At 42.2% G+C, this 13,577-nt stretch overlaps 1 protein-coding gene across 1 annotated transcript in view; it reads left to right on the top strand.

Moving 5' to 3' along the window:
• The window catches only part of LOC117147132, an 86,770-nt gene that overhangs the window by 35,557 nt on the left and 37,636 nt on the right, over positions 1–13,577 (top strand). Inside the window, 4 exon segments of the mRNA XM_033313910.1 lie at positions 2,621–3,288; positions 3,737–3,893; positions 3,964–4,060; positions 4,142–4,271. Of these exon segments, the coding sequence (XP_033169801.1) occupies positions 2,997–3,288; positions 3,737–3,893; positions 3,964–4,060; positions 4,142–4,271 (676 nt within the window). The 5' untranslated portion in view covers positions 2,621–2,996.

Below are 13,577 nucleotides of genomic sequence, written 5' to 3'. Positions count from 1 at the left end.
TCAATTAAACATTATTTTTTGCGTGTATGTAAAATTGAATGCTCGATGCCTGCTGGGAAAAGCTTTGCATAATTGGCATAAGTTTGCACTTAAGTCAGACTCAAAGGTAACAACACACACACACACACACACACGGAGTAAAACACACACAGTCACACACGCACACTCACATGTAATGCGTGCATACATGAGTGTTTCTCCCCACCTGTCCTCCAATCCATCCGCCATCGATGTTGCGTTCTTCTCACGGTAGATTTAACATACGACGAAGCGTTCAATAAATGTCAGCAATTAAAAGGGCAAAATAAATGTTGCGCCGCCTTTAGGTGAATGTGCGTAGGTGTGTGTGCCAGAGTGGGCGTGAGAGTGGGGGCGTGGTTAAGCTGGCAAATGGCGTGGATAACAGGTGTAATATTTAAATGCCAAGATGGTCGGGAATCGAAGCATAGCCCAAATGGGCACAAATAGGCACAAGAGCGAATCTAGATATTTGTTTCAAAGGAAAATCGAAAAACAACACAAGCATTTTGTTTATTGAAGAAATAAGTTTTTGGAATAATAGTTCCCAGAAAGATACACCAAAGCCATAGACATAACATTTATTTATAGAATTATAAAGCCCAACAAGTAATTATTATAAAATAACAACAATAGTTTGTGCCAAAAATAATGCAAACAAATTGTTTTTCCATTCTTTGAATGAGTCAATATTTAACTAGCATAAATTTGGGCAGCTAAATAATGGCGATTTAATCCCAAAAACAGCATGAACTGCACGAAGTAAACAAATGTTAAGGCTAGGTGTAATAAAATAACACATTTTAGCGTTAAACGATGTGTTATTTGCAAATGTGCAATGAATATGTTTAATGAAAAATAATACATAATTAGACTGCTCATAAAGACTCATATATTTGCGCTAATTTTTGGTGCAAAACACTTTAAGTGCATAAATCGCACCCACACATGCTGGAATCTCCAATTCTGTTCGCTGTGAAGGACGAAGGACAGCATTGTTTTGGTCTGTGGTCCTGCCGCCTTTCACATGATTGATGATGTGGCCTCATTCGCCAGGAACTGCGCAAATTGGCAGGATAATCGTGTCGTAGCTGGCTGTGGAATGCAGATTGGCATTTGGCAATGCGAAAAGCCGAAAATACTGTCGCATTAGGCTTGAGGTGAACCAAAAGTATTTCCATTCCCAATTGCATGTCCATGTCCTTGTGATTTTGCTTCGGCTTTTGCTCTTGCTTTTGACTGCCATGCTCCAGATATCAATTTCAATTGTGGGGCCAAAGAGAATTGATATGCAGATGCAATTACCAATTACCTCGCTTGATTTGCCAGATGCGTGTAGTTATTTCAACGGGCCAGACACTGAGGGAAAATTTGTGTTACTACAGTTGCTGAATGAACGAAAATTTGCTAACGAAATTTGCAAGCGTTTTGTAGTTCACTCTTGGTTTTTGGGCAAATGTTTGAAAACAAGAGAAAACTATTTATTAGACAACCCATTCTTTGTTTATTTGTACCTCCTGTAAGAACGAAAACAGAGAAATTAATTAAGAACAATTAGGTTGCCTTGCTGCTGCTGCTGTTCAGTTTCCTCATTTTCAAGTGCCAGAAGTGTTTTGTTTTTCCCTGTGCCACCCACAACACATACAATTTGTGTCTTACTTATCGCAGGACAGTATCTGGTCTCCCCGAACAGGATTGAATGACAGGATATATGCCACAAACATGTGCGGCGACAGCAATTGAACATGTTTCATTAAATTCAGCCCGCTTTTTGGGGCGGAGTGAAACGTGCTGCGATGTCTTCACCTAATTAGCATTGAGGGCGGGTCGCCAAAAATGCAAGCCAAGCCATGGCCAAAAACAGGCCGTTCACTGAAACTGAAGCTGAAACTGGTAGTGGTAGTGGTTCCTAATTGAAGTGCCCACAGGATTGGGAGGCGGGCAGGCCAGAAATCTGCACAAAAGGGATGGCACGTGCTAACCGGAGTGCGAATCGCTGTCGTATCAAGTCGGCAAGTTTTTGTGCTTGGGTGGCGCAATCTTTAATTTAAATGCCAGCCATCCTCACGTCTATCAGATTATTTGCGACAAACATTTCGGATATGAATATATATATATATGTGTGTGTGTGTGTGTGTGCATAAATGCGGATGTATGTAAGTGTGTGGAGTGTGATTAGCAGGATAATGAGCATGTTTCACCCGCTGACCCTGAAAACTGATCTTTCGACTGGGTTTTTCTATGGAGCTTTTGTAATTTCATATTTGTAAGAGAATATTTATTAGTATGCACATCCTAATTATGCAACGGTTAAATGATTTGTAATTAGGTAAGCACCTAGTTTGGCACTATGTCAAATATTCTGAACTTGCTTATCGCCAATGAAGTTTATATAGAAAGTGCTATATACTATATATATATATATATATATATATATGTTTATGCATGCGGTTTGCCGGGATATTACATTTCCTTGTGCTAACCTGAAGCTGTTGACTCAATTACACGGCGTTTGCCGTGCAATTTGCGCTCCAAAACACTCACATCGCAATTTTCATTTTCATTTTGGCCAGGTTTTCATGAAAATATTTTGCATTTGCAGCATCCGGCGCGACAGGCTGTCTCATTTCCACATCCCAAAAAAAAAAACAACAAGCGACAGGCTCGTAAAAGGGCGCTGTACAGCAATAAGAACATTTTATGACGGTCACATAATAAGATCGAAAAGGCCCCGCCCACTGTCGCACAAACCGGGGGCGCAGAGGAGGATGCAAATTACGTGGCACATGAAGCGTCAAAGCGTTTGATTTGATTGTCAGCGGCAGAAGTGAAGTGAAGTGAAGTGAAGGGAAGCGAATCGTTTACCGACCAAGTTTACACCTCCAACGGACCGACTGGCACCGATTGATTGATTGATTGACAGATTGGCCAGGGCTCGGAGGTTAGAGGTCAGCGGCAGAGGCAGCGGCAACAGCACAATGAACAAGAAGTCGCCACTGCCGTTGGCGGCATTTCTCGGCGGCGACGGCAGCGGCGGCAGCGGAAACTGTGCCGCCAGCGGCAGCAGCAACGTTGCAGCAACTGCAGCGTCGGCGGCTGCGAACGGTTCCGGCGGACGTGGCGGTCGCCAGTCGTCGACGGGCGGCTCGTCGAGCGGCGGCGGGGGATCCAAGTCGGAGAAGCAGGCGGCACGGGAGGCGGGCGGCGGCGGCGGAGGCAGTCTATGCGGTTGCCAAAAGGCGCCCAAGTCGCACTGCATATCGGCAACAGGTAAGCAACAAAGTTACATAAGTACACTACTACTACGACTAAAAAAGAAAGTATGCTACACTGTGTGAAAATACACAGGGCGTATGCGTAATAAAATGCAATATTACTCATTCGCCGTGTTGTACGGTTACCTTTTTTTTTTTTTGTAGCGACATATTCCGAAAATGATTTATATTACCATTTTAAAATTGCTTCATTAAAAATATTTATTGACAACATGTGTATGTTGCTGCGAGCGAAGTGCGTACGCAGCATAAATATTAGTATTCATCATACGCCGTGTTGCCCTGTTCAATTATTTGAAATACAGCGGTTGGCATAGTTTTCAACCATCACAAAAAGTGATTTAATACAGCTGTTGAAATTTTATCTAAATTGAATTATTACTGCTATACTCTACCAAAAATGCAGTGTGAGTTGCATTTAATGACACCTTCTTTCGCGACAGGCGTGCTTTTGTTGGTGCTGCTCTACACTGCGATGGGTTCCATTGTGTTCGTGACGCTCGAGGGCGAATTGGAGGACGGTGGCGCCCTGGAAACCGCTGTGGCCGCTTCCAAGCCATATCCCCGCACCGAATTGGCCAACGCCGAGATACGATCCAGGTGAATTATACTCTCTCGTTTGATCATTCTGTTTCTATACATACACTGTGTACTTTACTTACGCCCACAGAACTGTGGATCGTTTGTGGTCGATAACGGAGGACCTGAACATATTGTACAAGGAGAACTGGACGCGACTCGCCGCGCAGGAGGTGCAGCTGTTTCAGGTGAGCATACCCGAAACGCAACAACATCTTGGCCAGTTTCGGGACACTAATTGAGCATCTCCTTGGCGCCTTTCTTTTCAGGACACTTTGCTGCGGGCGGTGCGACAGTCGAAGGTTTATCCCCCCGGCGGAATCCAGTTGAATGCGCCCACACACAAATGGACCTACGCCTCGGCCTTTCTCTACTCCCTGACATTAATTACGACGATAGGTGAGTGAGAAGTGCCTTTTCGCAACCAACCACATTGCCACCCTGGACGCATCGCTCATACGCGCCCCGTGTGCGCCACTAGTAGTCCTACTACACCTCTTGCAACCTCTTCCCATTTCCTTTGTTCGGCGCTCCTTCGATTCTCTGGGCAATTTATTAGCCCGGGCATCTGACGTTTGCCATCCGAGCCTGCCAAGTGCATGAACCCCGTCACGTGTGCGTGTGTGCGTGATACGTTGAGTGACCGCCCCGGACCAGAGATGTCGGCTCCACTGGCCATTCGCCATTTGCCACTTGCCACCCATTTGCCACCCATTTACCACCCACTTACCAACCAACCGACCGCCCAACGAACGGCTGCTGTTTTTAATTAACAAACTGTCAACTGACAGCATCGATTCCGATCGCTCGGCCTCCTGGCCACACACATTTTTCCCCCCTTTTTTTTCGTTCAATTTACCAATGCGCTTGCCTGGCTTTTCTTTTTTTTTGCTGTCTGATTTCAATTAGTTATAAGTAACCCGGAGGCTAAGCAGTCGAGAGTCCTTTTGCTCCCTGTCTCGCCACCTAATAAAGAAAAGATTGTTAAGATGCATGCCCATCGCTTTTTAACATGCCGAGCACCCAGTCATCACTTGTGATAAAAAAAAAGTGCGCATGTAAATTGAATTGTTAAGAGCCCAAATATTAATTGGAAAAATAATTTGAAACGACCAGCAAGAGGCGGCTGCCTGGCCAACACTTTCATTTCCGGCCATCGTAATTTGTTTATTTTCAAATTTCCATCGAAAAAATGAAGTTTACATATATGACATACCAATTTGAAGCTTCGCTTAATGTTTTTCTTGAATTCGTAGTAATAACATTTGATGTTATATATAAAAAAAGAAACAGCAGGCTGGGCATGGTATTTAAATTATTTTTGTCCACTTTATTTTGCTGTAAAGTGGAGGCTTTAAAATGCCAGGCCCACTTTTGCGCAGATCTTAAGGATATTGGTCACGTACGCCTTCTTTCCCCACGGAGGGTATCAACTGTCGGATTTGTCTTGGCATATTCAATTCACTGGGCAGCAAAAAGCTCAAAAATGTAAAAAAAAAATAAAATCAGAGCATGTTTCGACTATAGGATGAACAAAAAAAAAAGAAAATACAAATGAAAATGGGTGACGCAGGAAATTTGGCGTGTGGTTGGTTGGCTGCCAGCACACAGGAGCTCACAATAAACGCGCTGTTAAATCAATCGAATTTGTAGCAATCACCAGCAGAAACACACACCACACACACCACACACACACCGCACACCTCCCCCGCTTAATGTGAATTGAGTTTGAAATCAAAACTCAATTTCGGACAGCCGCCGGGGGGAAAAGGGAAACAGCGGAAAGGAGGGTGGGGAAAGGTTGAAGGAGTGCTGGCCCGCCGCCGGGAGAGCTATCAAAAATCTGTCTAAATATCGCCAGCCATAGTTGTACAAACGCTGCCAGTCACGACTGCATGGCGGGTGTCATTGAAATTATTTCGACATCGTATAGATATAGGTAAAGGGGAAATTGGGGAAGAACAGAATATCAGGGGGGTAGCGCTGAATGCCGAATGCGGAGTAGACAAGCAGGGCAACCTGCGGTTGGCAGTTGGGTAAACCAAACAACAGCGCCAGAGATACGGCAGCAATACAGGAGGATAGTGAGCCACAAAGGTTTGGGATTCCATTCCATCCACTCTGCAGGATCGGGATCGGGGCAGGGCAGTTGCACGTCCTCCGTTCAGCCCACCAACCCTCCGAAATGTATCCGTTCGAATTCCCCCGAAAATGTATGTAATTAAAGTGCTTGATGGAAATGCTTTTTCGCATTTGACAGTATGGCCATGTATCTGCTAAAGAGTGCGGTTGGGGTTCATTAATTTACCTATTAATTTATCAGACTTTCGATGTTTGGTTTGGTTTGATGGGCTTGAAATTGCAAAGCGAAAAGATGCAATATTTTGCCTTTTACCCATTTATGTTTTGCCAAACTACAAAGTGCTTGGGTTCGATTTGATGGAATTGCAATCACTTACATATGCGCCGTATTTAAAATATCTGTCAGTTGCCATGCTAAACGAGACAACTTGGCCTGAATGGCCTGGCACATCAATCAATTATGAAACAATTTGTCCCCAAATTGCTAAGTGGGAAGTTTCGATTGTTTTCGGCTAATGTGTTTTCTATAAATAAGCCAAGTGTCTCCGCCCAGTGCCAACAAAGTGGAGAGTAAAGCGGTGGGGATAAATGTGAAAGTCTCGAAATCGGTAAATCTGAAAATCTGGAAATCTGAAAATCCCAGCCAGACCATCAAGTCACCTTGGAGTGGGGCCAAAAAGTTTTGCCCGGGGAATTGGGGTTGCGGCTCGAAGCGTTCGACAAAACGATCGTCATGAGATTAAGTCGGCAGAGACAACAAGACCATTATGCAAAATTCCCATCGATTATCTGTTAAAGCCCTGCCAGGACACTTGGCTCATTATTCAATAATGAAGATATTTGGCCCGGGCTTACACACACACTCCAATGTCTGTCATGGCTGCTAAATGTTCGGTATACGGATATTTAGGAACTTGATTATAGCCATTGCGCTATTTTTGATGTGCGCACTGGCCCACCTGTCTCCACCGGATGTCCTTCAATTAAAATCCACCGAAAATTGGCAAATTCTTGTGGTTGTCTGTATGCGTGTGCGTAGGTGTGTGCTTAGCTCGTAAAACTAATTTCATTGCCTACTTTTGTGGGCTAATGGCGTGCTGAAAATCCCATCCGTTGATATACGACACTTACAACTCCAAATTTATGTCGATCTATTTGCATATCCTGCGATTTTCGCCTTATCGGTTGACACAATCCAGTCGTTCATTGTCTATTGCCAGGAATAATTAATACCATGCATACACGCCCCGTTCTGCGGTAATAAAATTAACACTTGCACTCATAAATATAAAACATGGAACCAATAAATACCACCGCACTCACTCCATTGAGTTGTGATTTATACGCTGGTTATTGTTTGTATGTATGTATGTGTTTTGTTTTCGAAACACACGCATTCACACACATACACCCAATGCAATTTTCTGACAGCTGCGATTCAATTTGGCCAACTGCAGTGAGCCACCGCAGAACCCACTTTTAGCCAACTAACTGCGGAAAAGTTGCTAGTTTTTTTTTTTGTTTTTGTTCTGGGGCGTGGCATGTCATTAGGGCGGCGCTTTATTGTTAATTGGATTTGTCGCCGGTGCAGAATGAGAACTTTTTGCAGCACTAAATTGAGTCGGAAGCGCACGGATATGAACAGTGGTTGGTCAAAGAAGGCGCCATACATACTAAACTATATACATCCTGGAAAATGGCAATCACCGTGATCCCTTTCTCCTCGGTCTTTTGCAATCGATAAGTGAATGCAAACTGGCTGGAACACACTCGATTGGCCCGCATAAATCTCTGGCAAATAAAGGGAAGCAACTACACGCCAAAAAAAGAAAAGAAAAAAGCACCCCAAGCCACCATGCACAACCCACTCTGACCTTCTTCGCGCTATTGACCTTCAACGCTGCCAGACCATAAACTATTACCATCCATGTAATGGCTTCGTCTGCCACTTCCGGTTGCCATTTTGAATTACAAATGGCTGTGCAATGCGGAGAAAGAACCGTTCGACTGAATCGCCATTTGTATTTTGTGCACCCGCCGCACCCGCACCCGCACCCGCACCTATTTGCATGACCAGCATTGTGCTCTATTGGTCCCTATTAACTTTATTAAACACTCTTGCCCTGCATTATATTCACACGAAAAATGCTCCTCACCCACCACCCCGCAAACACTTTCGTTGCGCCATGATAGATGACACGTCCTCTGTTGTATTATTATTATTACATAATTTGTATGCCCGGAATTGTGTTTCGCCGGCCGAGTCGGCAACTATAATCATTTGCCACACGTGCCACCGAAAAATCTATGGGCTCAGTGCTGTTAACAGTGTTGCCCAAAAATGGGGAAACTAATTTGGCAGGATTTTCCAGAGTCTCTTTCTAACTGCGCCTAATTAGTTTGTGCAGCTTAATAATCACTCGGTTGAGGGGCCTGCATCATAGAAACTAAAGCTTTTTTTAACACTTTTCACTGTTGTCATTCAAAATTATTTTGAAAACGAGTCAGATAACTGATAACTTTAATAATTTTCAAAAAATAAGATTATTTTTTTTTTTTTTGGCCAAAAATACGAATTATTAATTCCCGGAAAATCAGAAAAACCACTTTTGTCAAAAATTCGATATTTACGATGGGTTTTTTCATCATAACTTGGCTAAAAATGGTCGTAAAGTGCAAAATGTAGTAGTTTTTTACAGCTTATTACCTATACTAACAAACCATATCATTTTTTACCGAATTTAGAAAAATTGATTTTTGGCCAATTTTTTGCATTTTTGATAAGGGGTAACATCATCAAAATTTGCAAAAAATGGGAAAAAAATAAAATGTTAAGATTTGAACACCAATCGATTGGAAATCAAATTACGAGCTCAGCAAGGTACAACATTTCATATTTGGACCATTATTTTTCTTGTTTTGGCCAAAAATACGATTTATTAATTCCCAGAAAATCAGAAAAACCACTTTTGTCAAAAATTCGATATTTACTATGGGTTTTTTCATCATAACTTGGCTAAAAATGGTCGTAAAGTGCAAAATGTTGTAGTTTTTTACAGCTTATTACCTATACTAACGAACCCTATCACTTTTAATCGGATTTAGAAAAATTAATTTTTGGCCAAATTTTTGCATTTTTGATAAGGGGTAACATCGTCAAAATTTGCGAAAAATAGCAAAAAATTTGATTGTGAAAATTTGAATGCAAATCGTTCAAAAATCAAAATACGAGCTCAGCGAGGTATGACACTCCGAATTAGGATCATTTTCACCGTTTCTGTGCCTAAATTACTGGGAATCGAGGATTCTTTTCGACAAAATGAACTTGTGAACTAGTTCAGCCTAGATGTTGACAACACTGATTGGATTGTGGTGGGAAAGGACGAAAAAATATATTGCGCGGCAGTTTATTTTATTTTATTGCAACTCACAGCCTCATTTTTATGGCTCAGACATTGCGAGCGTGGGCGGAGGTTGTGTGGGTGTGCCAGTGTCAAATATAAAACAAATAATGTCAAACGCGACAACGGCTACAACGACAAGAACAACAATATCGGTGAGGCAATCACAGATAAGTCAACATTCCGCTGACGAAGAAAAGTGGAGAAAGCAGCGGGGAAAGTGCGAGCCAAGTGGTGAGCTACGAAATAGCGAATAAATGAATGAGCGAATGAATGAATGAACGAATGAATGGCTCCACGAATAAGTGCCAAACGCCTTTGCATGGGCCATACAATGTGGCTCTCACACGCACGCACACACATACAGATTAGGCATAAAACGCTGAGTCGCCTAATGCGAGTGCTAATGTGTGTGTCAGAGCCTACTGCCACATCACACCCTTCAAGCCAACCCCTTCCCTGCCGCCTTTATTCGGCCCTTGACATACTGCATACATTATTAAATGTCTTCCTGTTCAACAGCAGTTGCAACAACTACAACCATGACATGTGTCAAACGCTGAAACGCATACTACTCAATTTTTTAGCCCACCACCCCGTTGAAATGCACCCGTTTCGCCCAGTTTTTCGGCTAGTTTTTCATCTCTAGCAAACGCTTACTGCAGGCAATCAATCTCGCCAGGGTGGAAAATCTAAAAAAAGTAGAGATTAAAGGAAAAAGAAGGAAACTGAATGAGAAAGAGTTGAAAGCGAAACTGGGAAACTGAAAATATAAGGGCGGCAATATAGGGGATGGGGCATTCTTAAAGCCTGTAGACTGAGATCAAGACACGCGTTCGCAGCTCACAAGGCCCCATCAATGGCTCTTTGTCTCTGTGGCTCTCTTGGGGATTTTGTCTTTTAATGCCGGATCCGGAAACACACACACGCGCACACCACCCTCGCACCGGGGAACAAGGTCCAATCAAGCGTAGCTCTCATTTCTGTGTGTAAATGTCGCCTATCAATGCTTAATAATGTCATAAAATCAAAAAGTCAGGCCATGCGAGGGTAGCACAACAATCGCGCGGATTTCTTACAAAATTACACGCGAAGAAAGAAATGCCCATAAAAGAAACCGCAGTGTGAACATGCTAGCTCCATAGTCTCTAGGATACTTTAGGATATTTTATGCAACGGCACAGTATGACCATGCTGCCTAAACTTTGGCCTAATTGGTTGTTCGAGGAATATTGTGATTTTACCCTTAAATCTTTCGCGAATTTATGTGTCAGTGCGATTAGACAGCAACTACTTAAGCTGAACAAATTATATATAAACACATATGTGCATATGCAAACTGTCCCCATTTATTCTCAGTGTGCACATAGTACATATGCTCCATGGCTCAGCATATTTGGGTACGCTGGTGAGTGCGTATGGAACACATTTTTCAGGGCTTGTGTTCGAGGCACCGTCGCCGTTCGAGTGGCCACTCTCCATGCTCCTTGACCTTGTCCCTTCACCGCCCGCTGACCCCGCGCCCCACAAAGGCCTGGGGGTCAGCGGGGCTGAGACGGAGAACAGATTGCTTGAAAGGGGGAGTGAAATCGCAGAAAAAAACTGTGAAATGGGGGAAAATGTTGCTGCGTTAGCTGGAAAATATGCACGCCCCTACTTGCTGCTCAGTGGGTCCGGTATTGGCTTGAGTTCGCATTTTTTATTTTATGCATATTTTCTTCGAGTGTTCGGCATACAGAAAAAGCGTTATACAAGCATGTGAGATGGGTTGCATCCGTTATGTCAAGTGCTTGACAAATCGTTGCACACTGGTAAACAGTCAGCAGGATTTGAATGTTTTAAGTTTGTTGCTGGCATAATTGACATTTATTTTTGGATGAGCGTTCTGGGCTGCAGGCAAATTGATGAGAGTTCATGGCTGCGATATTAGATGTCATAAATGCATGTGAAAAACCACTATTTCCTTCATCTCTTTAATAGTGTTATCATACTAATTGTCATTGCGCTTGACAATAAAGCATTGAAATTAAAAAGATGTTATCTTAATTGAAACTGTCGTTTCCACTTAACAGCAGTCTGGTTGCTTTATTTATTTACATTATGTCCAAATAGTTTGCTATAATGAGATTATTTTGCAAAAAAATGTTTGGTTCTAGTTGGGTAATTGAAAGTCGTTCAATTTATATTCGGAATATGTTAGGTGCAATGCCTTAATTGATGCACACGGTCATAATCCGATTAGAAGGAATTTCGAAACTAATTACCAACTAAAAAGTGGTTTTAAACAGTGTTTTCATTGCCAAGCATAATTATATTTCGATCGAATTAAAACACCTACGTTTTCTTTTCGAAAATCAGTGGAAAATGTGTCTCGATTCCATTTAAGCCAGCATTGATAATATGTTACTACATTGTTTCAAATACATTGCCTTGCTTAAGGCATCCGTTTTAAGACTGTATTAGATGAACTAATCAAAGGAAGGGCTTCCATAAAAGCAAGCGTTGCATCTTGTCAACTATCAATAAACTTTTGGAATTTTGGTTTTTCTCGTTTTTGCTGTTCTATCCCCGATGGGTTTATTTCATGGACGGGTAACAATGGCGAACAGTACAGTTTTGCCATATGAATTGTGACAAAATGCGAATGGCAGCGACTTCCTCTGTCCTCTTGCTCTCATTTCCCCATTTCCCGTCTCTTTTGCTCCATCTATATCTCATTGTGTCTCTTTCCGCGAGTTATAACCTCACTTCACAACGCCCCCTCGGCCAATTTTCGCATTTTTATGCATGTTTTGACATGTTCAAGCATCGTTGGCGTCACTTCGCGATGTCAGGCATGCAACGTTTTATGGTCCATATACGTATGTTTGCGCATATACTATACGGTCATCCATGTACATACATATGTATATGCGAAGCATATATGTACATACATACATGCATATATGTACATATAGGGATCTGATAGCACTGCATGCCGTTGGAGGGACATTTTGTCTGCGGCTGGCTGGCTTTTGTTTCCATTTCGCTCTCCGCATTTCACATTTCGCATTTGTTTAACAGTTAAATGGACAGCATCGACGTCGCTGCCGGCGTCGCGGCGTCTCGATAACAATTTTAATAGGCCATTTAATTTTTAATTAATTCTTCAAGCGCCAGTTGCCATGTCATAAAAATGTTTGCTGTCATGTTTGTCCAATGTCCCTCAGTCCTTCGTCCTACATCCACTGTCCTCTGTCCTTCGATTTTCATTTGCCATCAGCCAGCCATTGATGATGATGTTTTTGGGGCGTTTAATGGCATGTTTTTGTTTCATTTCGCCCTTGCCGGATGGCCCTGCATATCATTATTATTATTCCGATATTTCCTTCGCTGCCCTTTCCACGAAATATAGTCCGCAATTTGCTTTGTTTATTGAACATTTGTCTATTTGCGAAGATGAGGAGGGGCGCGCGCGTGTTTTTCTCTCGTAATTTCATTACTCAAAACTTGCTGACGCACACACACAAAGAAAATGCGTTCGTTCGTTTCATAAAGCATTTGTCATTTTTGCCATCCGAATGTATTTAAAGAAAAATTGAGGTTCCATTGATTTTTTTTTGTTTGGTCACACTGAGCAATATGCATGGTCCTTTGTGCTTCAGCTGGTCACTCTAATATAATGTAACACTATAAATACAGTAAATTTGGAAAGTTTTACTACCCGTTACTCAACTATAGCATTCTCTCTTGTTTTATAATTGAAATGCATTTAAAAAAATTATCATAAACAACAATAAACAGTTCACCATTTTATATTGTAAAAGCGAAAATCGTGTGTTACAAATGCTGTGAAAAACTTCGAACGGAGAGGGCAGTTGAGTTAAGTGTCAAGTCCAAATAGACCCTACAGTCAGTCAATCTCAGTTCGATTTTAAAAATATTATTAGCTGATTTCAAACAAAATAAGACTCTTGGTACGTATGAACACACAATGAACTGATCAATGTTATACATAAGTGCATACCGTCCACAGACAACAAGGTGGAGAAATCGCAATCGAGAATGGGTTTATCAAGCTTACGTCCACCAAAGCCAATCTCGTTTTCGCGTCCTAAGAAATGCCAACTCATGAACGAACCACGAAAGATTGGACCTCTCCTCAGACAAGAGAGAGCTCTGCAACAAAACCGTTTAGGCTTCTTTCTTTCAATGACTGATGTGATTAATCAGTTACTCGATG

Source organism: Drosophila mauritiana, chromosome X, assembly GCF_004382145.1.
Source record: "Drosophila mauritiana strain mau12 chromosome X, ASM438214v1, whole genome shotgun sequence".
NCBI lineage: Eukaryota > Metazoa > Arthropoda > Insecta > Diptera > Drosophilidae > Drosophila > Drosophila mauritiana.
The sequence above is the reverse complement of the archived record's forward strand: the minus strand, read 5'-3'. Positions and strand labels throughout refer to the sequence as shown.